General features: G+C 28.8%; 1 protein-coding gene and 1 long non-coding RNA gene across 4 annotated transcripts; one reads left to right on the top strand and one right to left on the bottom strand.

Annotated features, from left to right (window-relative positions):
* Nucleotides 1-27,416, top strand: LOC114121565 (uncharacterized). 3 transcript variants are annotated; one of them, XM_027983978.2, is made up of 6 exons: nucleotides 1-167; nucleotides 2,156-2,236; nucleotides 18,927-19,078; nucleotides 21,975-22,182; nucleotides 26,960-27,060; nucleotides 27,149-27,416. In XM_027983978.2, the coding sequence occupies exons 4-6, from the start codon at nucleotides 22,073-22,075 to the stop codon at nucleotides 27,325-27,327; spliced, it is 390 nt and encodes a 129-aa protein (XP_027839779.1). In that variant the 5' UTR covers nucleotides 1-167; nucleotides 2,156-2,236; nucleotides 18,927-19,078; nucleotides 21,975-22,072; the 3' UTR covers nucleotides 27,328-27,416. The 3 variants fall into 3 exon arrangements, with proteins under 3 accessions (XP_027839779.1, XP_027839780.1, XP_027839778.1); XM_027983979.2 differs by lacking the exon at nucleotides 18,927-19,078; XM_027983977.2 differs by lacking the exons at nucleotides 1-167; nucleotides 2,156-2,236; nucleotides 18,927-19,078 and adding an exon at nucleotides 21,677-21,879.
* On the bottom strand, nucleotides 21,093-26,952 carry LOC126550197 (uncharacterized). The gene is made up of 3 exons (XR_007604236.1): nucleotides 26,779-26,952; nucleotides 25,652-25,770; nucleotides 21,093-21,719 (listed from the first exon to the last, which is right to left on the bottom strand). It is a non-coding gene; the product is annotated as an uncharacterized LOC126550197 (long non-coding RNA).
* Nucleotides 27,417-27,893: the final 477 nt, after the last annotated feature.

The following is a 27,893-nucleotide window of genomic DNA, read 5'->3' on the forward strand; positions in this document are numbered from 1 at the left end:
CCACACTTGGTATATTTCTACTTTACCGGGTACCTTAAAATTCAGTTTATTTACTTTATTTTATTTCATGTTCTATGCTATAATGAAGTATTTTTAATTTTTTAAATTATCATATAACGGATGATGTGACTTACAGTAGATGAAGCACCGAACAGGAGAACAAATAGGTAGGTACTAGAATCTTTTATATAGGCATCCTTACAATTTATACTATAATATGACCGACCGTATACTATGCAGTGACACATTAAATTAATCGTTATGATCAATTTAAAAATTAAAAATGTTGCTGATTAATACATAAGGCTATTGATATTTTTTTATCGATTTAACACACAGGAGATTCGTAAAGTTTACTATTAGATTAAAAAGGTTAGGATTGTAATACTATTAAAATTTTTTAATTAAATTTTATTATTAGACGTAGCCTATTTGGCACCTGTTTTACAAAAATATACTACTTTTTATACTATTTTATTTTATAAACATTTTAATAATAATTTAAAGACAAACAGTTTAAAAATAATTTGTGTTATGTAATACTTAACTGTTTAATACAGTTTTTAAAATATATTATGATAGATCACAAGTTAATTATGGTAGACGTTTGTCGTGCGGCAGATCGCACATTGCACATGCGCGAATGCTCATTTATAATTAGTATTTATAAGACCGAATCTAGGAGAGGGCGAACCAAGACTTTCCCCAGGAATCTTGGCCAGGGGGCGCCAAATTACCAAATAAAAATTGTATTTATTATTATTTAGCTTTAATTCATTATATAATGGGTATTATAATACAATTATAATTTTTATTTAACTTTGGCCATGAATACTACTATTTCACATACAGATTATTTGTGTATGTCAGTAATAAACATTTTTTCTATTCCTATTTATCGGAGTACATTGTATTGCTATAGCTTATCTATGAATTATTACAAAAATTCAAATACAGTTTTTTTAGAATTTTATAAAATGATTTTAGATATCTGTCAAAATTTTTTTATTGTAAAACATACTAGTCAAACAACAATTTTTATTTTAAGGTTTGTATTTAATAAATATTCTTCTTAGTCAAGTATCTACGATTTTTCCCCAATTTTTTTCAGAGATTAATTAATACATACGTTTAGGTAACAGTTGCATAATAGATACAGGGGGGCTAAATTATGAAAAGATGATAACTTTATAGGTACTTTGCCACGGGTAAAAAATATGTTAGATCCGGCACTGAGTATTCGAATACATGTATAGTTGATTGGAGCACTGGCAATAATTTTTATTATGCACCTAAAATCAGTAAAATCTAAATTAATAAACAATTGTATGATACGATGTATCAATACTACCGAATAACATTTTTTTTGATAATTGTCAGTTATAAACTTTATCGACTATATTATGTTATAAAATATTATGCTTTTTAAATTTAATTTTAGTTCTCTATGAATTAATTTCTTTTTATTCAATATCCAGTTTAAACACATGAATAGTGAATACGTGATGATGTGGGCGTGACTCTCGTTTGAGACGCTACTGCCCACTAAATAATAATATTAATATACTAATATTATTATTAATTAATTATATTAATATTAATATATTAGGTATACCTAATATTATATACGTATAAATAGTATAGGAAAAGTACATTTCTTAAGCCATTTAGTCATTTCCAGACTTTTTTGTTACAATACGTCCAATCGATAGGGTAGTTATATTTATAATATTATTTATGATGTAGGTACTTGGTATTCTGTTCTGTGATCATAACTAATGGTTAAATAACAGATTACGATATATTCGCCACATATATGCTGCACGTATGCTGATAATCAAGGCGGATTAAAGATTTATTATTTATATATTCTGCTGATGACAATTGGCATTTTATTTAGCTCAAAATTTTAACGCGTATGCGAAAAACCAATCGTGAATTTCTAAATATTTTGCCACTAGATAGCGCTATCCAATAAGGAATCTTGTATAATAATATTTTTAATTTTTAAATATTTTATGATTTCCGAGCCAATCAACGATAATTTAGATTTGTAATGTTGTTTTACTTTTTATCATGACCATTGACCACTGACTAATGATTAGTTTAATAGTTTAGAAGACAAATAACTAATTAACAAATGTTTTTTTTTTAGATATTGACACAATGTCTTTAGTTCAACGGAAGTCGAGGAAAGCACTAGATACCTGTATTCATACATTGTGATTTGTAAGCTGTGAGTATCGAGAACCCATTACCAATTTTTAAAGATATGATTATGTAAAACTAATTAGTAAACTAGAGAAAAGTCTTCACTAATAACTTATGTCCCTTTCCTAATTTTTAAAATGCATATAATATTGATGCAAATAGTTTAAAAACTAAGATGCTTGTAACAAAACATCTATGTATTTATTAGTATTTAGTATACCTATTAAGTATACATACCTATTGATTATTCAATATACAGCTCAATTTACCTACATTTCTCCGCTATTCCAAACTGCTATGTAGTATGTGCTGCATTTAGGTACTTTACAGTTAGCTTATTTTAGTAGTGCGATCTGCGAAAAGGTGTGAATTTGTATAATATCGTATTATATACGCTGCATAAAATTATTATTTTATACGAGAGTGTTAAATTTATTTGATAAAATTTTAATATATTAATATTTAAATAATTAATATTATTACTATTATTTTTTTTTAAATATTTTATATTTATGTACAAAATTGTAATTGTCAGAATTACAAAAGTGAAAAAGAAAAAGTACCCCTATTTTTTTACCTGTTTATTGAAATTATTATTAATTATTTCATAATTTATTTGTCATTGATAATTAGCGTTAATAATTTTTAATTTTAATTTTATTTCTCTGATTTTTACTAATAAAATTCAATTTTCAAACGGGAAATTATAAAGTAATCAAGTTTTGTATACCATTTCAAATTTGCTTCTTTTAATAAAGAATTTCATTTTTTATACCGTATAAAATGTGTATAAAAAACATTAATTATACCCAATTTAATAATTTACTCAACTATTTAAAAATTATAGTTTTATATCCAATTCGTATTTTATAGTAGGATTTTAAAATATCATAAGAATTTTAAATGTTAACAATAATTCATATCACAAAAATGTATCAAAAAATATTGGTAGGTATAGATAATATTTTAAATTTATTTGCAAATAATCGTGACAGGAAAACTTAATTATTACTTTTGTTAGATTTTGTATTATTCAGAAATATTTATTATCTATATACCTAATATATACATTTTTAAATACATACATTAGATTTTTTTTTACTATCTAAACATTATTTTATTATTAAATATGTTTGAGGCTTAGCCCCTTCCCCACCACCAAGGATTTAGACCCTAGTTGTACGTATATAAAACTAAGTTCGCTGACAATGGAAATGATTTTGGAGACGTACAACTATAAATTATAAATATAATTTAAAACGATGAATATCAAATGTATACACATTAATGTTAATCGGTAAATACTTAAATATCTCATTATTTTTCGGTAAGGAATTTAAATAAAATAAATAATTTGTTTAAAAGTAAAGTATTATGATATGTAAATATAATAATAATAATTATTTAAATATGTATAGTATTATACATAAATAGAAAGTGAAATATTGAAAGTACTGGCTATAAATATTTAAGCCACGAGAAATGAGAATTTAAATTTATAAATTGTATAGAAGAAAATCCTAGTGAACCTTAATTCGACACACATTTTTATTACGTCCATAAGTTTATAACTCAATTCTTTATATATTTATTAGTTTAACAAGTAACTTATCTAAGAAAGAATATCATAAACATTAAAACAATGAGATTTTGACTAGGTATGCATTTTTTTATATTTATTTATACTTATTAATAAACAATTAGAATTTTTCAAGCTTTTTTTAACCAAAAAGCAAGAATTTTATTGATAAAATTAAAAAAAAAGTATACAATTTATGTATCAATAAACAACTAAAATTATTTGAAAAACATATCATGTCTAAACATAGGCGCCCGCAGAAATTTTTCTAGAAGGAGGCAATGTTAGGATTTGTTATGTAATGAATAGTAATTTATCGTTAAACATTCAATTTAAAACATATTTTTGAAAAGCCAGGGGTGCAAATGCCCCAGCTTGCCTCCCCTTCCGGTCGCCTATATGTGTCTAAAAAATATTAATAAAAATATTTAGAGAAAATCTTAAAATCCTTTTTAAACTTCAATTATTTAAAAACTGCAGATGTTTCATACAAATAAGTTTTCTTATTGATTTTTTTGTTGGTTTTTTCTAATTTGAAAGAAAAGTACAGATAATTTTCTATTTTTAACTTCCTAAAACACCAAACGGAACACTTGACCGAATATTTTACTAAAAACGAGTCCTATGACAATCAATAAAAACCACATCATTAAAAAACCAACATATTCTTCTTTCTATTCAGAATAAAAAACTATAATATTTATCTTATTACTTATTTATGATAAATGATAATTAAATAGTACCTATAGTAAAATAATTATATAGCTGCTTCCTATAATTATTATTAATTAATTAATTTTTAATTTTCCTCAAACACGTAGTTCTTACTGAAACCTAAATACTTTAAAAATATAAAATACAATTTTTTTTATTAACATTTGTGCAGTTCGAATTTTTATTTTAATGAAATTTAAATATATTTCTGCGGGCTTGACATTTTTATGTATATTATTATATTTTACTTTTTGCAATGATATATATTTATAAAATATAACTCATAAATAACAAATTTCATAGGTAATCATGTTTGTAACTCATTCTAAAGTGTTTATACATTTCTTTAATTAAGGTTTACAATTTGTGTATTCTCCTTTTTTTTTTTGACAATATTTAACTATATTTAAATATGTAGGTAGTATATTAAATATACCACGGATTATAGAGTGATAGAATGGCTAGAACAAACACTATAAACAAAAACAAACATTAGATAAAACCACTCAATTCGAAAGTGGCTTAATTATAAAATTAAAAAAATTAGCCGATGATACCAGTGAATTTAATAAATAAATATCATAAAAAAATTTACAATTCAACTTAACTCCTCTTATAATTAACTAGAGTATAGTACTGGGCATTTTTACTTTTAATTTCATACCAACTAGATTTACTTTTTTATCAGAAAAGATTTTAATTAAAAAAATTTAACATATTTTCTATTATCGTCTATCGAGTATTTGTATCATTTGCTAATTTTTGGAATTTATTAATACATTGATTCTTAATATTCTGTCTGACTTTTTGAATCTATCTGCTATCTCATTATACAATAATAATAATAATAATTATAATAATAATATTATAATTATATTATAATGTCATTATAGGTTAAAATTAAAGTACCTAATTAATTATTTATTTTCTCACAAAAAAATACGTTTTACGTATCTTATTCTTAAATATACGAAATTATCCATTTGTAGAACATTATTATCGTTATATTTTGTTTAACACTTTTATTGATTTTAATGATTAAGATTTTTGAAAATTAAAATTTTTTCATTTGTTGAAAATTTGAATGTTCACTATTGTAATACTTATTTGTCAGGTGTAACTGGCTGAGATCTGAAGCTAAATAATATGTAGGGTTGTCCACCTTGTCGATAACCATACCATATTCATTATTACACAGTAGGTACCTTTACAATAATAGTATTTGTGAACTCAACTCGGGCATACACATCTCGTTGTAAAACATCGTTACACCTATATAGCGTGGTAGCGGTGATGGTGGTAATGTTTATGCTATTCTAGTATTCTGCAGTATTTTGAACGGCAGCTGTCCTTTGAACCCCGTGGGAAACTCTTTCCATAAACAAAAATTTCCACATGATTCGTTATTATATTATTGTACAAAATGATCAAAAATTATGAATATTATGAAATTAACACAAAGTATACTTGCTATAGAAATGAAATAATATATCGGTTGGTTTAAAATATTTAATGCCCACTAACAGTATTAAATCATCTGAGTTTAAAAAAATAGTATATCCTGATTAATAAATACTAGATAATTTTATAAAATTATAGAATCTTGTGTGTTCATCGTTATAGGTAAAATAATATTGTAAATATTGTTAAGTATTTTATCTCTATCTAATGTCAACAATTATATGATGTATAGTGTTTTGTGTGTTTTTTTAATTAACTAAATTAATCAAATATTTAAAGCGTATAGGTATTTATTTGGTTTTGGTAGATAGCTTTTAATATCACAATAAATGTTAATAATATTTATTTAACCTTATAAATCATTAAAATAAATGTATATACTACTTAAAAACAGTAATCTAGAAAAATATTAGCTACCTATTAATTATTTGATTGATCATTATTCATTCATGATGTTAAACACATATTTTAAATTATGTTGAAGTACCCATCTATTGGCTATTAATTTATTTTACGTACTAACTTACATATTTTATACATATGGATCACACATTTATGTACCTATACAAGTTGTATGATATAGTGGTGTTTAATATAAAAGCTTATGTAAATTAATAGCTTAAAAAAGGTTTATAATACATTGGTAGGTAATTTGTTAGTTTAGTATGTATATTGTATACATTATACTGTAGTACATCTAAATATTTTTTATTTATAAATTATTATTAAAATAGAACTAAAATATGATTGTTTTTAACTTGGAAGATAGTTTATAGTGTTTAAACGACTTTATACTTAAAAAAATATTTTTATAGATAACCTATACAAGCAATAATATAATAAATTAAATTAAATAAAACAAATTCTGTTAAGCTTGTTGTAAATCCTAACAATTAATAAAAAATGTACATATAAATGTATAAATATACCTATAATTACTAAATATTTTTCCTATTAATTATAAAGTTTTTTATATGTAATTGTAATACCAATAAATTATTATTTTCTTCTATTTATTGATTACACATTTTCAAGATTATAACAATATTTAGTTTTGATATTCACAAATGTATAGTAAAATGTCGTAAAGTATGTTACGTACAATACAATGCCAAGTATAATGTTAATAAGAAAAGATTAACGTTATAATAAATGAAATTCAAATTCAAATCTGCTAAATTTAATAAGTTTAGTATGGATATTATTCCCTAGCCCTTCCGATGTCGTCTAAACACTGCTCGCCCGATTGACGGTCGATACCACCACCTTGGTTGGTATTTACATATATGTTCGTGACAATAGAATGGCCACTGGCCGATAATAATATTCAGCTTTTCTGAAAAGAAGAAAATAAATAGAACAAGTTTTTATAAATACCTACAGTTAAACTTAATTGTAATAATACATTATAATTTATAATATATTAAAAGCATATCTTAAAGTATAATCACATACGCATAACAAATTCTTGGTTGTACGAAACGTCTAATTTTAATATTAAGAACGATTAAAAACAATTTGTTGACAAATTTATTTTTTTTTAAGATTTCTTAAGTTTTATTTTACTAAGAGTATTTTTTCTTATGTTACTTAATCATAATTAATTTATTGTGAGAATTGAGGGACCAAGAGTTTCAATATTATTTTAAATTTTTTTTCTTGGAAAGTCAATAACAATATAATTTAAAATTTTATCCTAATACACATTTTTAACAGTTTATATCAAAATAGGTACAACATAATGTTATTATAATGTATGGGATGTATGTAGATATAAACGCGCAATCTTTGCAAGAATTTATTAGATAATAATATATAGGTAGATATATAGTAGCCATGTAGATGATGATATTGATTTTTATTTTATTTGTCGTCCACCTTGTCCGAATTCTTGAAACTGAGGAAACTATGCATTTCATGTATACCCTATATCCCCAAATACCTCAATGGTCCATCGAAACAGTCACCAGGTTGATTTTAGACTTTTCGGTAACCCTTAAAAAAAATTAGCGATTGATTTTGTTTAAGATAAGTATTTTATGTGTGAATAAAACATTTTATTAAAAACAAGTATTCCTGAAGATGGAAATTAAAAATACATTTAATAAACTCTGTAAAATAAATTATAAAGAAATAATATTTTAGCAAACCATTTTACCATGTAGTCCTTAAAGAATTTCTTATACCTATAATGAATAATAATGGTTATGTATATACTATATATTTTATTTTATTCAATTAAATCATATCAAAAATATGTTGTTTATTAATTTCAATATTAACAAATTAGTATTTTAATCAACTAATATTGAAAATGTATCGAATACACACATATTCTAACTAATTTTTAAATATTCTGAAATGACTCAAATGTCGATATTATATAAATTATCAAACATCACATAATTAAATTATCGTTTAAGATTAAATAATTTGTGAAGTATACAAGAGAAATATTCAATTTTCAGAATGTGAAATGTGTGCTGAGCTTCATCGTATGGTTTTAAGGTTTCTTCTTTACACTAATTTTGTCGAAATCTAATTGTTACACTTGAAAAACATAATTTACTCTCTATTTTTTTTCCATCCACACAAAATTAAAGAACTTATTCTTTTTTAAACACAGTATGCTATCGTTATATTCATATTTGGTATCGATGTAATAGTTTAGTATAATAATATTAATATTGCATTTCTGGGTTTTTAATTTACCGCATAAAGAAGAAAAATCTGTTTGAAAATAATTTAGGCACAATTATTTTTATTAAATATCAATAACTTTGTTCTAATACTCATTTTAAAACAGTAAAAAAAAAAGATAATTAATATAAACGATTAATATTCATTTTTCGATATTTAAATAAAAATAATTTAGGAAAGAAACCCTTTCTTAAAATGAATAAAACCATGATACCATAAAAGTCACATTATTATACATATAAAAATAATTTAGTTAATTATAAGGCGAAATTGATTAAAAATGTAGCATCAAATTTAACTTTTAATGAAATAAGATATTTAATTTACATTTTATAGCATATTAAAAAGTATAAATGTTTTTTATAGTAAAGATTTCATAAACTGACAGTTTCTAGTATTAGTAGTGGGTTTAAGAGTTACCATGGAAGAAACTCCACCGTTTGAGACTAGGTTAATATATTTTAACAATATCTAATTTATAAATATAATAATAATTTATTGTAATTGTATGTACAATGTACATATATAATAAAAGTATAATAAATACAATAAGAATAAAACTTAAGTACGCTTGGACAGTCATCACTCATTACCAAGAGCATAAAAACAATTTTTTGCATACTTTTTGAGGCATGATACTATCCTAACACTCCTCCTCTTTTAAAATTTTGTCTTAACTGTATAAACTATTAAGTTGGTGTGTAATTATTACTAATTTACTTAGACTTAAGTATTATCTCGGAACAAAATTATCTAACTATTTATTAATCATATTATTGCGTTAATACTTATGTGCCTAAGTGTATCTGTAACTTATATAATATGTGGTTACACTTCATTATGAATAAACATCTATATTCTATATATTTTAAGGACATTATTATTAAAATTATTAGTTTTTCTTATAAATTTGTCTTTTGATATAATTTTATGACAAAAATAATATCTATCCGCTGTTAATCGCTGGTGGTTTGTGTGTGTGATAAACGGTGGTCCATAGACAAGTAAATCCACTGAGGATTACAACCCATTGATCGTGAAATAAATACATGTAATTGTTTCCGAAAATAAAAATAAGAAAAACGAAATTAGTATGAAAAGCTTTATCGGATTCCAAATAATACATTTCTTAACCGCGCGCATTCGTTGGTGTCCGGTAGCTTGGCGCTATTAAAATTTACGGTCATTTTATATCCGTGTACAGGCACGCACCTATATATACGAGTGTATATATATACATTACACACACACACACAGACTACTGCGATTTACTGAGAAATAATTTCACAAGTGTCTAGTATTATCGTCGACCTACGCGCATATATACATGCTTATCGGTGCGATTTCTAAAAGCCCCGCTGGAAACTTATCTCAATACGCACATTGACTCTTTTACGACCGACCGACGTTTCCACCACTCCGGTATCCTCTTACTGCAGTCGAGACGTTTCTCTCGCGATCCCATAACATCGTGTTATTGTCCATATTATCGCGATGTATACACACGGCGCGGTATTTCCTTTTCTCAGTCGCGTCCCACCGACATCGCTTTTTTACAATATTATATACGATATTTAGACTTATACCTATATAATTGAAAATATTATTTCTCGGTACAACGAAAACGTATTATTATCGCGGCAAACGTATAATAATAATATATTAATATATAATATTATTATATTGTGCGCGCTCGCGCTGCGGAGGCGGCGGTATATACATCGCGGGCACTTAGGTGTATATAATACATATTATAATATAATATGCGAACAGTGTGCGTGCGTGCAGTGTATATACTGAAATATTACGCCGAATCCGTGGCCGTGGCGGTCCGGGCGAAAGGGTTGGCATACCGGCTAACATGGTAGTTTAATTACGCGGTCCCTTCCCACACCCCCCCTTCAACGACGTCGTCCGGCCTCGCCACCACCACCGCTGTGGTCCCCCGTCAACCCCCGCACTCGTACAAACACACACACACATAACGCGGCCGGTCGCGTTCCCGCGATAAGACAACGGCCGGCAGCATAGCGAGCGGACGTTGTGGCGCGCGGGGGTCATAATGGACGTCGCTGACGGCGGTCGGCGGCGGGTAGAATCCTCATATATATATATATACGGTGGTGGAGGAGTAGCAGCGGCAGGGATATGAGGTGGCGGAGGAAGTGGCGGTGGCCGTAACCGACCCTCCTGCCGGAGCGCGGCGGCGGCGGCGGCGTTTCGAGTATGTAACTTGCATACTGAGTGTCCGGCCGCGTCGGACACGCGGCTCGGCGAGGCGATCGTCGGCGGGGGCAGTGCGGTGTGGCGGCGGCGGCGCGCGGGGCAGTGGGCATTATGTACAGGGACCGAGGGCGGTGGCGGCGGCGGTCCCCGGCCAAACCTCTACGGGCACGCGGCGGAGCGGAGCGGCGCGGTCTCTGCTCTGCATAAGATGAGCGCGCGGGCCTTGGTCAGCCCCGATCAATATGGGAGGAACGTTCCCTAACGTCGACGAACCGAACTACCCCTCCGCCGGCGCTCGTCCCTTCGCCACCGCCGCCGCATCACTTCTTTCGCCTCCCCCTCCGCGCGTCCAGCGGCGGTCCGACGCTCTTGGGTCCACTTTACACTGCCCACGCCGCACGGACCCAGGAAAGCGTTTGCGTGTGCGTGTGTATGAATATACGTACATGCTTTATAATATGCATATATATACGCGTGCCCGCGCTAGCGTACGAGTGTGTACGTGTGCGTGCGTGCGTGCGTGCGTGCGTGCGCGCGTGTATAATATATGTACATTGTACGCGCGTACGTGTGCTGGTGCGCGCGCGTGGTCCGATCCCTAACTTTTGTCTTTTGCATGCGTATAAGTGTGTGTGTGTGCGGCGTGTGTCCGAAGGGAGATTTCCCGTTTGCTCGGTGCAAAAAAATATGTATATGTATAGTAGGTATATATACGCTAGCTGGTGGCGGCCACTACGATATCGACCACCATATATATAATATGTATATATTATGCGTAGGTGTAACGCGCGTATCTTAAAGTATAACGGCGGTGGTTGACAAGAGTCGATTTTCTTTTATATTTTTTTTTATAACCCGATCGAGCCGAAAGAAATGAAATAAAAGGCGAAAATACATTCCGTAACAATAACGTTAATATTCCTGCAAGTATTGGCGAATGGCGATAATATAACATACCAATAAGGTCTATAGAGTACCTATATAGCAGCTATTGGTATAGTTTTTAAATGTCACGCGTGTTTTGTTAAAATAGGTAACGTCAGTATACACCATACGGGATGGATCGTGTATAGGTAGACGCTTTTATGTATAATATATTAATGTGTTACGTGACGTGATCGATATCGGTTAATTATATGTTGTACCGAAGAAATATCGTGAGAAAAAAATTAATCCATTTTAATTCGAAAAACTTCTTATGGGTAAAACAGTGCGAGAAAACAAAAACAACAGATTAACCCGTGATGAGAGCATAGAAAAAAAACAAATGAATTTCGTCGGAAAACAATTGAAAGAAATAAGCGTGCCGCGGTGTAAAACGCGGAAAACTTTGGGGGATAAGGGTTAGTCGTCGAGACCGTAAAGCTTCGAGGGTAGCTGTCATTAAGAAGGTAACTTTGTTATATTTTCCCTTTCCTTTTCCTTTTCCTTTTCCTTTTTTTTTTCTTTTTAACTGAAACAAATCGTCGGCGTGATGGCGAACAGGTAGTCGCGAGGCACGCGGCGACGTCTTTCGTTTCGACTTGCCATTGATGACGACAGGTTTTAAACGGTTCAATCACACCTCACCCCCTATACCTACCATCGACAGCCATACGCCGTTAACTCGTGTCTACTGTATCGGGTGCGTATTTCGAACTCGCATAAGTATATATATGTATAATAACATATAAACGCTGAACATCGGTATCGGCCGTGGGTGGAAAATTAAAACCGGTGACGGTTGTCGACGGTATATCGAACGAGGAGTGGATAGTGGTCTCGTCCGGACGCGATCGGCACACCGGAAACCGGACACGGTGGCGGTCAGACACCTCTATTTTCCGGGGTAGCTTTTCACCCGTCTCTACTCTGCTCTACCGCACCCGGTCACACCCCGCCACGCACCCGACCCGCGTTTCGTCTTTAAAACTGTACCCGAAACTAAATCGCGCCTTTCTCTCTTTTTCCTACCGCCCCGCCGTCCGCACGGTACTCAAAGTTTTCAAAAACCGTCTAGACGGGCTGAAACGCACGCCACGTCGCATTGTCTTATTGGCGGGGTCGTCTCATTCGTTTCCGGTCTGTTATTTTCCTTTCATCTCGCGCCACTTTATTATTTGACCAAACGCGTTTTTCCATCACGCAAGCCTTCGCAACTAACTGCGAGGCCACCTCCGTACAAACGTACGATTTACGCGCACGCCGCACAGACGTGTCGTACACGACGCGTTATAAGCGTACGGTTTCGCGTGGGTAAGTGCGATGCGGTCGAGAAGTGTAAAACACTTAAAAGAAAATCCACGTTTCTCGCAGGTAACGCAATATACCTACGGTATAGCGTAATCGCGGTCTCGGCACGGCGAAAACCGAACGAAACGTAATATATAAATATATTATAATAAAAAATATTACACGTTTGCGGCGTACGTTCCGGCGAGGTTTTTAGTGACAAAAGAATGGGTATTGATCGGATCTTGTAGGTGAATATCCCAGGGAGTCGCTCGAGGGGGAGGGTGCCGTTAAAGTCCACACGCTTAAGTTTGAATAATTAGCTCGGTGAGGGCAGTAGCAGCAGCGGCGCGTGGCGACGGTGGTGCGAGCCGCTACTCACGTATACATCTATATACATACTCATATATATATATGCATATATATATATATACATATATATATGTATATATTACACACAGCGGGTGAACTCGGGCGCACACGCGGGACGATAGAGGCTCGGGCGACGGTGGGCTAACGGCCAGTGTATCGCGGAGGCGGCGGTCCGAGGTCCGGCGGTGAAACGTTCGTATATATTATTATGTATATATATGCATATACGTACGCACACACACTCGCGCTCGTATATATATATATGCTAACTCGGTGCGGGTGTGTGGGTATGTGGGTATGTGTGTGTGTGTGTGTGGACGAGCAAAAAGCCGGTGGCGGTGGTGGCCAGCAGTCTCTCCGTCTCTCTCGCCATTTATCAATATGCTCACGTGGCCGTCCGGCAACGGCGGCGGCGGCGGTCCACCCCGTTTTCTTGACACCCCTTTATTGAAGAATCGATTAGGTTAGAGAGAAGGGAAGCTGCGCGCGGGCGGCGTCGGATGCTGAGGAGTATACACACGTATATATATGTATATATATGTATATATTATTCTCCTCTGTTGGCGTATATATACATATTATATTATATATACATATTACGTATATATACATATACCGTGCCGGGCGGAGGACGGACGCTAAAGCCGGGGCGCGCGGCGGTGGAGGGTGTCACCCGGAGGCGGTGGTGGCGGACCAAAGTGATGGCAAAAGCACAAGCTCTCAGGAGGCGAAGGCGACCCGTGACGCGCGGGGTGGGCGGTCTCGGCGGGCGGCGGGGCGCGCGGCGTGTACGTTGTATTTGAATAATCGCGCGCGGACGGCCGGGGGCGCGCACACGCGTGTTCTCTCTCGGACATCGGCCGGTGTCGGTGGCGTGGCCGTGGAGAGAAGTGCGTATAGAGGTATAGTGTCTGCGCGCGCGCGCGCGTGTGTGCGTCTATAGGGCAGTGCGGAAGGCGCGCGATGGAAACGCCGTCCCCCCTCCCCTCCGGCCCACTCTTCCGGCCCGTTGCTTACTTCACTCCCTCCCCTTTGCCGACCACCCCTCTTCTGTATGTATATGTATATATATTCCTCTTTGGCCACTCGCTCGCCGGCCTGCCCGTCCGTTAACGACGGTGTGTGGCCTGACGGCGGTGAGTGTGGGGTAGTGTCGGGGTTGGAGGTGGCGGAGGTGGTGGTCACTACGTCACGTAGTCCGAGAGAGCTTTTCTCCAAAAACCGAGTCGCAACCCTTTATGCCTCTCCGCCGCCGCCGCCGCCGCAGCCACCACCACCGCCGCGGCCGATTCGAACGATTTCCATATATGTACGCGCTCGCACGGACGGTTTTTCTTTCGCAGCGCCGGTGCTCTGCCCGGTGACGGCGTGTCAGATACAATATATTTCTACACGGCGCACACGCAGATAAAAGGCGACTTTTTTTTTTCCACAACGTTCCGTCACCTGGAGACTTAAAGGTCGCGTGCACCCATCCGTCGCACCACCACCTTTTATATTGTAACACAACATGTATATGTATATTATCTATTCGGAAATTAACGAGTAAATAAATCGTGTGCGTCTCGAACGGTCGAAGAAGGCCGACTTATGGTGGATACCTGTACCACGAGCGAGTAAAAACTTTTCGCAAACGTTCATCCGATTTAGGATATAAGTTCCTAGTATTCTCTTTTATATACTTGTCGGTCATTGATTCGCAAACGGACATTTATTTTCTCTTGATGAATGTGTCCGAGACGTCTCATAATAGCGCACAAAACTCGCGTGAATTACCTAAAACTTTGTCGGAAACTATATTACTTATATTATATATATATATAATGTTATTCACCGTCTAGAGTTCGGTAAAAATGTCATCTCTGCAGCAGTTCTCGTAATATGTTGTACTACACGCAAGTCACTGTATAGTTTATAGGTTACTACGTTTACTTAAACAGCAGTTTACATTTAAACGTAGACAGTTAATAACCAATATAATATTTTTATATACATAGATATACTTTAATAATATTAGTAATTACTCGAGGACCCGTGTACTCAAAGCGTGACGAATACTCTGAGTGTGCACAAAAACAAACTTATTCGCAAAATCAATAAACAACTGAGCTGTAAATGCACACGAAAAACTTTTTGTTTGAACACTTTGTAAGTTTATCAGATTGGAATTTACGTCAATTGACCCCAAAAAGAAAAACACAAACAATTATTATCTTATAGCCATCTGTTCGACTAAATTTCGACATTCTTCGAATAGATATATTTTTATTTATTTTAAATCTTGTGAAAATTTTAACTATTCAAGGTAGGTAATACTGTATTGAAAATAATTATATCTAAATAAAATCCTCATTTAAATATAATCTATAAATATCTATGTTTTATTTTCACGAAATGCGTGTTTAAAATGGGTATATAGTTTTATACGAGTATCTCTGATATTTGCTATTATTTTATAATTTTAGGTGTATAGTGTTTTCAATACAGTAAATTTATTGTTTAATATGTTAAGTATACAAAATTGAATTGTTTATTTGTTTTAAAATGTATGTATCATATAATTAGGAGGAGGTCGTTAATACATGTTGTATCCATCTTACAAACGTACAACACACCTCTATGTGCTAATTTGTGTACGTCAATATTTATTCTGTGCCGTTAATATTATTTTAAGAGTGAATTGACAAAAGTAAAGATATTATCTATCTAAACATTTCCTTACGTTTTTATTAATAATTTAATTTTAAAACTAGTCATTGTGTCATGACCATTTTTTTTAAATTGTAATATTTTACATATAGGTAGTTCCATTTCATTTTAATATTAAAATATCAAAAAAAGCGTACAATAAATCCGATATAATATTCTTGAGATTATTATCTTAAACAAATACTTTTAAATTCTTATAATTTATTGATAATTATTACTTTTTATTAATTTTAATTTTGATTATAATATATTTTGCTACTATATGTTACACAATTGTAGAAGGTGACAATACATATTACATAAGTTTAACGTCCATTTAACACCTGTGAAATATCTGTGAAATAAACGTAAAATTAATTTTTTAAATGACCAAGAACATAATCTTTAAAAATTTAATTATGTTTAAAACGTTAAGATCGATATCACATACAATACTAGTGAATAATTAAAATTTTATAACATTGTTTATTTTGACTACATCCGAGAAATAAGTTTCTTGTTTTATATATTTCTGCGTCATTTATCAAATTAAGTATTTTTTTTAAGTGAAAAAATAAAATTATGAATCCTTTCAAATTAATTGAATAATTTATAAGAAATCTCAAATTTATTTTAAATTTAAAAATGTTCATAAAATCTTAAGTATTTTGGCATGAATGTGTAGATAACTGATTATTGTAACAAAGTAAGTCCTATGTTTATATGCCTATATTAAGGATTAGTGTGTCCTATATTATTATGGGGTGATGTTTTCGCTATACTAAAATAGATTGATTAAAATATTTATGTAAAGCTAGTAAAAATGCTAATTTATGCAAAATCCTTAGAGATGGTCTTGCTTAAATTATTATCAAACTACGATTGATCTTAAAGTAATAGTTACACTAAAGTATTTTTTTTTTTTTTTTGATTTTTCGAAATTTAATAAATATTATTTATCAGTTTTCGTAAAAATATTAGAGAATATTATTAACCAATAGTATTTGTATCTTTTTTATTATTGAACAGTATTTACTACATTTTTTACATTTTTAAATCTATTAAATAAAATCTATCTCTAGAAATATTTTTAATAAGCAAAAACTAAAATTATTCATATTTTTTGATAGGTAGGTATGTAGAAATGCAAATTAAAAAATAGAATATTTAATACATATAATATAGTATGTGTATTTTTAACCGGTTCATATTATACCATTTAATATATGATTGTTAAGAAAAATAAAACATATAATGCATATTAAAAATATTAATGTTTAAATAAATAGGTATATGATAAATGTGTATGTATTATTCAATTATTATAATTATTTTACATTCTATGTACAAATATAATATAGGTATATTTAAATATCAAATCTATTAACCATTAGGATTCAAATAAATAGTAATATACTATAACTAAACTACTTTTAGTTATAAAATAACAATAAACTGACTTAAATAACTTGTTAAATGTAGTTAAATTAATTTGAATATTTGTCTAATTTTTTTTATATTATGTACTGTTGGTAGTAGGTAAATATATAGTAATATAATATATTTAAACGATTAAAAAATGTATGTAGCTTTGCAGATAGTTATTTATTTATAATGTACATTGGGTATAACATTATATTGAACATTTTAAATTTATTATCCTATTAAACAGCATAGAATAATTAATTTAAATTGTAGTGATACTTTAAAGTTTAAAATTATTTTTTCTATAATATTTTTAAATTATTGTTTTTATTACTGATCCAACAAATAATACGTACCTAATAAATTTTATAAATACATATTGGTTATCTATACGATACAGAATAATACCTTTTTATTCATATATTTTATTTCGTTATAAACTTTGTGAAAACATTTTGGTCAATGGATTATTGACTGATATTATTTTTAATTTACATTGCTGTGTGCACCCAATGCATACTTACTTCATTACGTTTTTATAGTTAACTTATGCTTAAGCTAAGTATCACCAATGGCCAATGGGTGGCTCCTTAATCACATAACCCCAATATTGTTTTTATCCCTATATCTCACTTATACTTACTGTGCTTAATTCTATGGATTGTACATTTCATATATAAATAAAAATTAACACTAACAGAAATCGCTTTTAACTCAAAATTAATCAATATTAATAAAATCAGTAATTTTAAAAGAATAAATATTCATAGTAAATTGTATATTGGTTTATTTAATCAGTAACATTATTTTATTAATTTGGTCATCATGCACAACATCTTAAAATTCTATAGCCCAACAAAAAAACAAATATATCAGGAAATACTGTAATAACAAAAAAAATATTGTAGTGTAGTTGTTTTAGATAATAGATAGGTACCCTTAGAAATGGGCGTAACTTGGGTGATTTTTAAGTAAGGGGGTAGGTGGTAAACTTTATTTTATATCGATATACCTAATAAATACATTTTGATCAATCAATTTATTTTTATTTCTATAGTTAACCTTTTTAAAATATTATATTTTTCAGTTTTCTGGAAAAAATAATTCATACAAATCAAAATACCTTTTGGATAATATTTTTCAAATAAATTTACAAAATAACAAGGGGGGCATTGGGAGTTAAGTTTTTGAGAGTGGGAGTAGTTGCCCCCTCTCGCCATCCTCCTAGTTTACGTCTATGCACTTAGATGACATATTCAGATATATGCTATAATTTATAAATTATTTTATATAAGCAACCTCATAATAAAAATAATAACTTATCTTTTTTTTTGTTTAGTTACAGCCTACATATAAGTTATTGGACTTAGAAGAATAGAAAAATCAAATTAGTTAACAAAAGACATAAACATATTTACTTTAGAATCTTCAAAACGGTTTTAAAGTGTTAATTTATACATTACAAAGTATTACGCTATTGCAACCTTGCAGGTATTATGTAAAGATTAAAGTTATTAAAAAATAATTTTTTAATATAATATGTTACTTAATAAAGTATTTCAGAAATTGAAAATATGTTTAGATTATTCTTAATAATATTATATACTTTAAAAACTGTTTGATAATTTATTACTATTATATTTTACTAATGATCTATTTGTGTAAATAATATGCAAAATAATATAACATATACATTTCTTATAGAAGTTCCGAATAAGTAATAGGGATTAATTGAAAATAATAATTTTGTTAATTATAAACTCTGAGATAAAATAATGAACATTTTACTCGTGTTGTGAAATTCTGTCCGATATTTGGTGCCAAGTCCATCTGACCATTGCAATCAGCGGTATTGCACATTTATTATACAAAAATAAAATAGCATTTTCACGGCCATTGTTTTAGAATAAATTTGACTTGCGACTAATTGTACCACGACTAATTAACGAGACACCATGGGTCGGTTCGTTTGTAATTCTAGAACTGTCGCTTTAATGTTGTATAGGTACCTACTATATTATACTACTATAGTAGGTAGTATATGTGTGTACTCGCGGGCTCCTATCCACCCACAGTATTTGATTAATTTGTTTACAAAACACATTATTTCCAAAACAAAATAAAAACTTTAATTAATTTATAATTGTATACAATTATTCTGATCATAGTTATCATCCAATGTACCTAACTACGTAGTAGATTGAACAAATGTTGACTGAATTGTATGGAAGTAAAAAAAAAATAAAAATGTATACGCGCATATCAACTCGCAGATATATATTTTATTTTGCCACATATTTTATGAACAACATAAATTAACAAAGCATACATACTATGTGTGATGTATCTTAAAATGTAAATCCGCAATATGGTTTTGTAGTGATTAAAGATTTTTGTGAACACTAGGGAATAATAAGAGGCCTATTTTAAATACATATTGTATAATAATTGATAAATTATAACTAATTTTATACTAAACCGTTCAAATTTCACTGACGAGATACACAATATTTAATTTAATTTAAAGTTTAATCATTAGTAGCTGATTGTGTAACATAATTTAAAGTTCAAAATTCGTCAATTACAGCCGCAATCATTAATAATTAAATACGAATATAATATTAATAATTGATTTAAAGAGTAGACTATTTTTTTTAAATATATAATATAATATAGAAAGTACATATTACTAAATAATAATATCATATAAGTATTCGATTTATTTTAAATTACTACTATTTTAGTACTAATTAACTAGAAAGTATAAAATATGTTATATGTTATAGTTTATCATATGTGTAATGAGTAGATAGAAGTAGAATATAATTTAACTATAGTTAATTATAGATTAGTTATAACGTCATTTTACAATGAGCTACAAACTATTTTGTCATTTTGATGTGTGGTCTTAATAACTAAATTATTAAATTAAACATGTTTAAATAATTGTATGAATACTTGTAATGTATAATATAATTAAATACACTTTATATCAATTTTACACAAGATTAACATAGTTAACGATTTTAATATTGTTACTTAAATACAAATCATAATAAAAACTAAGTGCATTAATTAATTCAAAACATTTTAAGGTTATTTATTTAAATTCTAAAAATAAACAATTATACTTTCTAAGATAACTTAAGAAGATTTTATTATTATAATTCAACATAATAGTACTAACCTTAATTGGAAGTTTATTCTAAACAATTTGTTTAATTGAAAAAAACTATTTCTATAATTTATCAATGAGTCGATAAGCGACGAAACTACAATTTTTAAGTTACAGGATACTAAGTAAGGTAATTGTATACGAAAAACATTATAAGTTTATTCATATTTTCAGTAAAAATACAGTATTATATATTTTTAAAATAATCAATATTAAAATATAAAGTTAAAATGTATATTTGCAGAACAAGATTATTACTAATTTTATTATACTTATACATTTAAATAATATATTATGTAAATAACCTAATGTACAATAATAAGTATCAAACTAATAATACATACTTCATGGAGCTTAATTGAGAAATATTAATATATCTTAATTGCATCCCCACGGCCAAATTTTATTATCCAATATATAAAATGGTTATTAATTTTATGAAGGGTAGTATTGAAATATAAACCCCCTCTATTTTTGTATTTTAATAACGTCAGGTTTCTATGCATTTTTATTAATGTTTGTTGGTGTATTCTGTATAGTGTATATAGAATAAAGTTTAAAGTAAAAACGAAAACAGTCGCAAGACGTTTTTTTTTACATTTCGACTAAGATTTGTTTTCCCCTTTTTTCTGTGCATTTTCAACGATCCTTTTTGCTAGGGTCTATTTTTCCGATAAAGGCGTGTCGTGTAAATTTTAACACTATTTCAATATGCACAAGATGTATGTGAATGAACAAAAGCACTAAACTGTAGAGTATTAAAATAACCATGAAAATAAAATATTCAAAATACCCGCTATAACTCTATGTCTTATATTATTATATTAGATAATAACCAATTACAGAGTTCGTTAAGGGTAGAAAAGTAGAAAAGTAAATATGAAAAAAAAACTTCTTCGATCTACTCGACATGTAGCGTAACATCGCTTGACCTGGCGTACCACCCTGTTACCGGCTCTGAAACATTAATCCGACACGGTTATTCATTATTATTATAAATTCAGGCACCTGTCATTATTCACCGACACGTATTTAAACACACACGCTGGTAGTTCAGCACTTTGGCAATTATACGATTGTTCCCGATTAATATAGCATAGACACCGAATAAATTATTGTGAGCGTCCTAAAATATCGTTGATGTTATTTAATTGGAATATTTTTTTTTAATATTAAAATAAATGTAACATTATTGTCTTTTAATTTGGTTAGATCATTAAATTTATTGGCAATCTTCAGTAGAAATTAAACCATAATTCAAGCTGAATAGAGAAAATAGGTCTTGGTTACCGGAGATACGGGTCAATAGAATGGACTTAGGAGACCGGAGGATCCGTCGTAATAAACCAAAAATCAAATGTCATGAGAGAAAAAACAATCGCAAAGAAACCTATCACTTGAAGACCAAAGGAAAAATAAAGTAAGTCAAAAATAAAATTAATATAAATAGTAAATTTGTTTAAAAATATTTTGCATTTTACAATTAAATCTCCATAATATAATTTCAAATTCTCAACTTATTATAAAACAAATATTTTGTTCACTACTTCTTAAGTTAGGTACAATAGATTTGAGTTCAGGATTTTTTATATTATTTAAATATTTAAGTATTCTATAATATTATATTACAATAATTTTTTCTTTTCTGATGAATATTAAAACAATACATACAATAAACATACGAAATCATCTTAAAAAATCAAGTAAATTAATTGTTTTGTTTTAATGATTATAGTGTTACTAGAAAAAAATAAATTAAAGTTAACCAAATTAATCGATATCATTTATTGTATAACTAAAACTATTAAGTATAAGAATGAATAGATGTATTATTTTTATTGTTATTATATATTTTATAATTTTATATGGATAAAGAATCGTGAGTCTATTCTAATATCCAAGGGCGTTTCAATGCAAGAATAAAAGTATCATTTAACATTTTTTCCAAATTAATTATCAATTTTAAACAAAAGAATCAAGAACAATTTATTTCAATTTCTATAAAAAAAATAAAAAATGCTGATTTTATTAAATAAAAAGTTTAGTTTTTGCCAACTGAATATCTTATAAAGTTTGAATATCCAGCATTTGAAATTACGCTTGAAAATAAGATAAAATTAATTTTTTTATTTAAATATTTAAATAATTTATATCCTGGATATCGTAAAAATTAAATAAAAAAACATTCTATGTAAATTATTTTACGTAACTCATAAACCACCCGTTTATATATTTTAATAATGACGCATCATTATAATAAACGAAACAAATAAAAACTGAATAAAAAAATTACTGTCGAAAAAGGGTTACGATTTTAAAATTAAGAGTTTGTGTTGTCCCTTGATTCTGTTCAAACAGAAAAAAAATATTTGTATTCAAGTATTAACAGTTTGTATAGATATAATGTTTGCAATTCTAATATAAATATATATGTATATTGTATAACTATATAAGATACTACAGTTCTATTCGTATAATATAAAAAAGATAATATATATTTTTGAACCAACAATTTAATATTTACCAAACTTATATAGGTGCTATTTGATGTTCTAACAGTTAACAAAATAATTACTAAAATTTGTAAATTTATTTATTATATTATATTTTATAAGGTATAATACAATTATACCTATTAAAATCACTTTTATTAATAATTTTTAATCACTGGCTTTATAAGAAAAGTTTTTATTAATATATTTATTCTTAATCGCAACATTGCATTAATCCAGTCAATTACGCGACTCACGAAATGTTCATAATTTATACAAATGTAAATTCGTTAAGCACGTACACACAGTTATCATATATTTTATGTTCTTGTTCTTTATCAGTAACGTTTTTATGTGTTAGAAAATGTATACAAAATTAATTAATTTTAATTTTGTTATTTAAAAAATATACGAAACTGTTTTATAATACAATTGTGTATTTTGTCACTTTTGTCATAATAATAATGTTACCATTATTATTTATATTTTTATTATATCATATTTTTCAAAAATGTATTTTTTATGTTTTAATTTTTTATTTACGCTAGAGTTATTGAAAATATATTCAGGTTTGAAAATTTTTGCACAATTTGTTGAACCAATAGGATAAATTTAAGTTTAAAAAAAAAATAATTAAGCTTCTTATTGTATTTTAACTAATTAAAATAGGCATATTCTAAAGTTACTTTTATATTTTCTTATCGTATACTGTTTAATTTTCTTAGAAACAAAGGTTAGAACATTAGATTAAATCTACTTTATAATAAATTAAGTCTAATTTTCAATTATTATTTATTATATTTAAAGTGAATTTCTATTTTATTGCTATATATATTGTTTAATTAATTAATTTACTTAACAATTGTTTAATTTATGTGAAACCGGCTTATTGTTACAATTTTTATTTCTAACTATATAAAAATATATACTTTTAAGTAAGTTTTCAACTATATAATGTTGAAGAACAAATAAATGTTAACTTATAAAAAACTAACCTTTTAATTGATATAAACCGTAAATATCCAACATAACCGAGGCAAGCGCCTCGGTTCCAACTTTTAAAAGTGAACTTAAAAAATATAATTCACTTGTATTTTAAATGTTTAGAATATTTAGATACCTATACTAATACTTAGGCAACCGGTGTTAATGTCATTCTGCAGTCCTCAAAAATGCACTGTAGGGGAATAATAATTCTGTCCAGTAGAATAAACCAAATTCGATTATTATTATTTTTTAATTAATAGAATAAAGTATTCTACTGCATGCATTAAATTCCATACTTCATATTTTAATCTCAAACTATAAAAAATATGCCATTACAATTTTTTTTTTAAATTAAGCTTTTTTACACATATTTTTGCAATTAATAATAAAAAATGAAAAATTACAGTTGAGTTCAGTACAGGCTTTAAAAATCTTCTTTCGGATAAAAATACTTATTAAAATCCAATTATTCTACGATGAGGCCTGAAAGTTTTTCCGTGAAGTCATTTTTTTAATATAATATAATATGTATCATCCTAATAGTTATTGGTTTGTAGATTATCAGAAAAGTATATAATTATAATATTATAATTACAATATGATTTTAAAGTTATATAGAATCGCAGTGCAATTTAAGTGACAAATTTGAATTTATTGCATTTAGCCATAAAATCATTGCAATTTAAAATAACTAGGTAATAAAAAAAGGCATGTTGCTTTGTTGTATGCCTGTATTATAATAAGTTTTAACTATTACGTAATTGTGAAAAGTAAAGTTATAAGTCTTCGATTTAAAAATAATATTTTTTTAACTACAAAAAAATACCAATATATACATAATATATATATATTTTTTTTAATGTCCTATTTAATTTGTTTAATTTAAGTATTAGTCTAAATAGCATTTTATTTAATATGTATCTGTTTTAAATTAAAATAGTTATAAAATACTTTGTTTAATATAATATTTAATATTATAAATTTTATAGTTGGAATTAAAAAAAAAATGAAATAAAAGCAAACAAATAAATTGAATATGATAGGTATTTATATAATATATTGTGAATCGTATACATATTTATCATTTATTCAAATAATTAGTAAGCTATTAGCATATTCAAGTATGATGAATATTAGAGTTAAACGAAATTAGACGTATACTAATAAGATAGTGATAATCAATATAATTAATGCCAGCATATTTAACAATATAACTGTATAAGTTTATATAATGACCAAATAATAACTAATTAACTAACTTAAGTTGAGATATATTTTGTACATGCAGTTTTTATTATTAAGATATTGGAAATTGGATGTGGAATGTGACAACCGTCTATTTTTGACAATTTATATTTTATATTATACTACTTTGGAAGGATTTAATAGAATCACATATTATATAGTTACCATTTGAATAGTTTAGATATTTATTTTAGTATTTTATGTCCTCACACTCTTCGCCGATAAATTAACAGCTCATCGTCCAAGCAACTTGTTTTAATATAAGCTTCACTCTATATTTGTTTCTAAAAACACAAATAAAATGATTTTATGTGCAATTAAAATATTATAGATGATATAAAATTATAGAAATATTATATCTATCTTGCATTTGTTTTATAAGTTATTCATTTTTGTATTCTTATTAGTTATTAGTTATTACCTAATGAATCATGAAGTACAATACATAATTGTAAAATTGTTTTTAAAAATATCAAATCATATTTACTTATAAAACGTGTTAACAGACTAAAGTTAAAATTCAATTAGTTAACACAAAAGTTATGTAACAAACTAACGTACAATAAATGTAAAACACTGTTCTGATACAAGGCATAAAAATATATATCAAAATGAAGCTTAGATCTCATCAAATTTGCGTTTAGTTATGTTAACGTGGGAGGTTAAATTATACATGTATCTATCAATAATAGACTATAATACATTAATACCTGTACATAATATAATTTTGAATATTTACAGTAGTCTCTATTTCTAGAAAGAAAAATAAATTAGATATACCTAATAAATGTATTTATTATATGGATGATAATTGATGTTTGTACTAAAAAAAAAAATGTAAGTACATTTAAATAAAATCTACATAGCAGAGTTTATTCAATTAATGAAAAAAAAAAAATTAAGAGCACTAAATTAAAAAATATGAAATTATTATTGTCAAATAACAAAACACTGAGTTAGTATAAAAGGTAATGAAAAATAATTAATAACATAATGAATATAAAATAAAATATCATAAATTATTATTCAATAAATAATAATGGGTAATATTCATAAATAAATAAAATAATATATAACCTTAGGACTCTTTTTTAATAAATTATATAAAACAAAGAAACGTTCTTTGTAATAAGAAAAAAATTGCTTATTAATTATAACAAATAACAACATTCAGTGATATTGTAATATAAGTTTAGGAATTCTAGCGAATTCTTGAATAAATTATGTAATAATTAAATTATTTTTTTTAAATACATAGTTTATTATTATAATTGTATATAAAACCAACTTACTATTAGTAGTCATCTTTTCTTTGGTTAACTTGCTTGCGATTACTGTTAATTCAAACAAGTTATACTCTGAAAAATAGTTCGCTTCAAACGTCCTAATTGCATATTTGTTTTAGTCCATTTTTTCGCTCTACACCTGCTGAAATATCATCGGTTGTTAAATAATTTTATTCGTATTTTTCAGGTGTCCGGATAAAGCGACGACGAAAATCCAAAAACCTGCTCAATTCAACCCTCTAATGACGGTATTGATGAGTTCCCGGCCTCAACTTGATCAGCCAACGAGTAAAATTCATCAATATAGTTTCTTTTTTTCAATGAGTGTAATACATTATTAATATTAATTATGTTTAATGCACTGTTTTGAGTATAGGTGATGGGGTTTGTACTGAGAGAGTGCCGCTGACTACGTACAGGACCGTGGTTCTGGAACTTCCCGAAAACTTGCAGTATAAACCAGCCGTAAAGAAGTCAGCACTTGCCTGCAAATTAGCAACCCGCAAATGCATTGTGCCTGACCCTAATAAATTAAAATTGAGCTTGAGATGGTAAATGTACGTGTTGTAAAAATAATGATTATATAATAAGAATCAGCGATTAAGTTGTGTCTTTAATAAACGTGGTCGGTTTTTTGTGTTTTATTTTTTATTTTTTTTTTATATTGAAAAGGGCTGAGTGACCAACGGCTTTTGTAAGTTTTATGCTTACTCGGCGCTCATTAGCTGACCCAGCAACATTGCAGCCAGGGTATACCTATCCCAAGCGGGTGATTTATGAATTCTATTCAAGGCGGTTTTCAACGCAGCGTTAGAGAAAAGAAAAAAAGAACAAAGTTGTCGACCGTTTTTCAATTAATCTCCGTTGAGGTCATTTCATCGTATACTCGACATTATATAAAACGCTTATGCTAATGCGTATACACATTATACACATATATTGTGTACAATACATATGCAGATTATTATAACCGGTTAGGGTTTTTGGACGACCCACATATGCGACACTCGGCGAGTGTACCGGTTCAGATGTGAGGTTGGCAACCTTGGATGTATCCAACTAAATGCTTGTTGTGTGAGGTCGTGTTATAACATCCCCCACCCTTATATCACTATACATAT

Source organism: Aphis gossypii, chromosome 2 (genome assembly GCF_020184175.1).
Source record: "Aphis gossypii isolate Hap1 chromosome 2, ASM2018417v2, whole genome shotgun sequence".
NCBI classification, from domain to species: Eukaryota; Metazoa; Arthropoda; class Insecta; order Hemiptera; family Aphididae; genus Aphis; species Aphis gossypii.

Coding starts and splice junctions, on each gene's coding strand:
- LOC114121565 (XM_027983978.2), top strand. CDS start 22,073: ATGGACTTAGGAGACCGGAGGATCCGTCGTAATAAACCAAAAATCAAA. Junction 22,183..26,959: donor AAGACCAAAGGAAAAATAAA/GTAAGTCAAAAA, acceptor CGTATTTTTCAG/GTGTCCGGATAAAGCGACGA. Junction 27,061..27,148: donor TCAACTTGATCAGCCAACGA/GTAAAATTCATC, acceptor TTTTGAGTATAG/GTGATGGGGTTTGTACTGAG.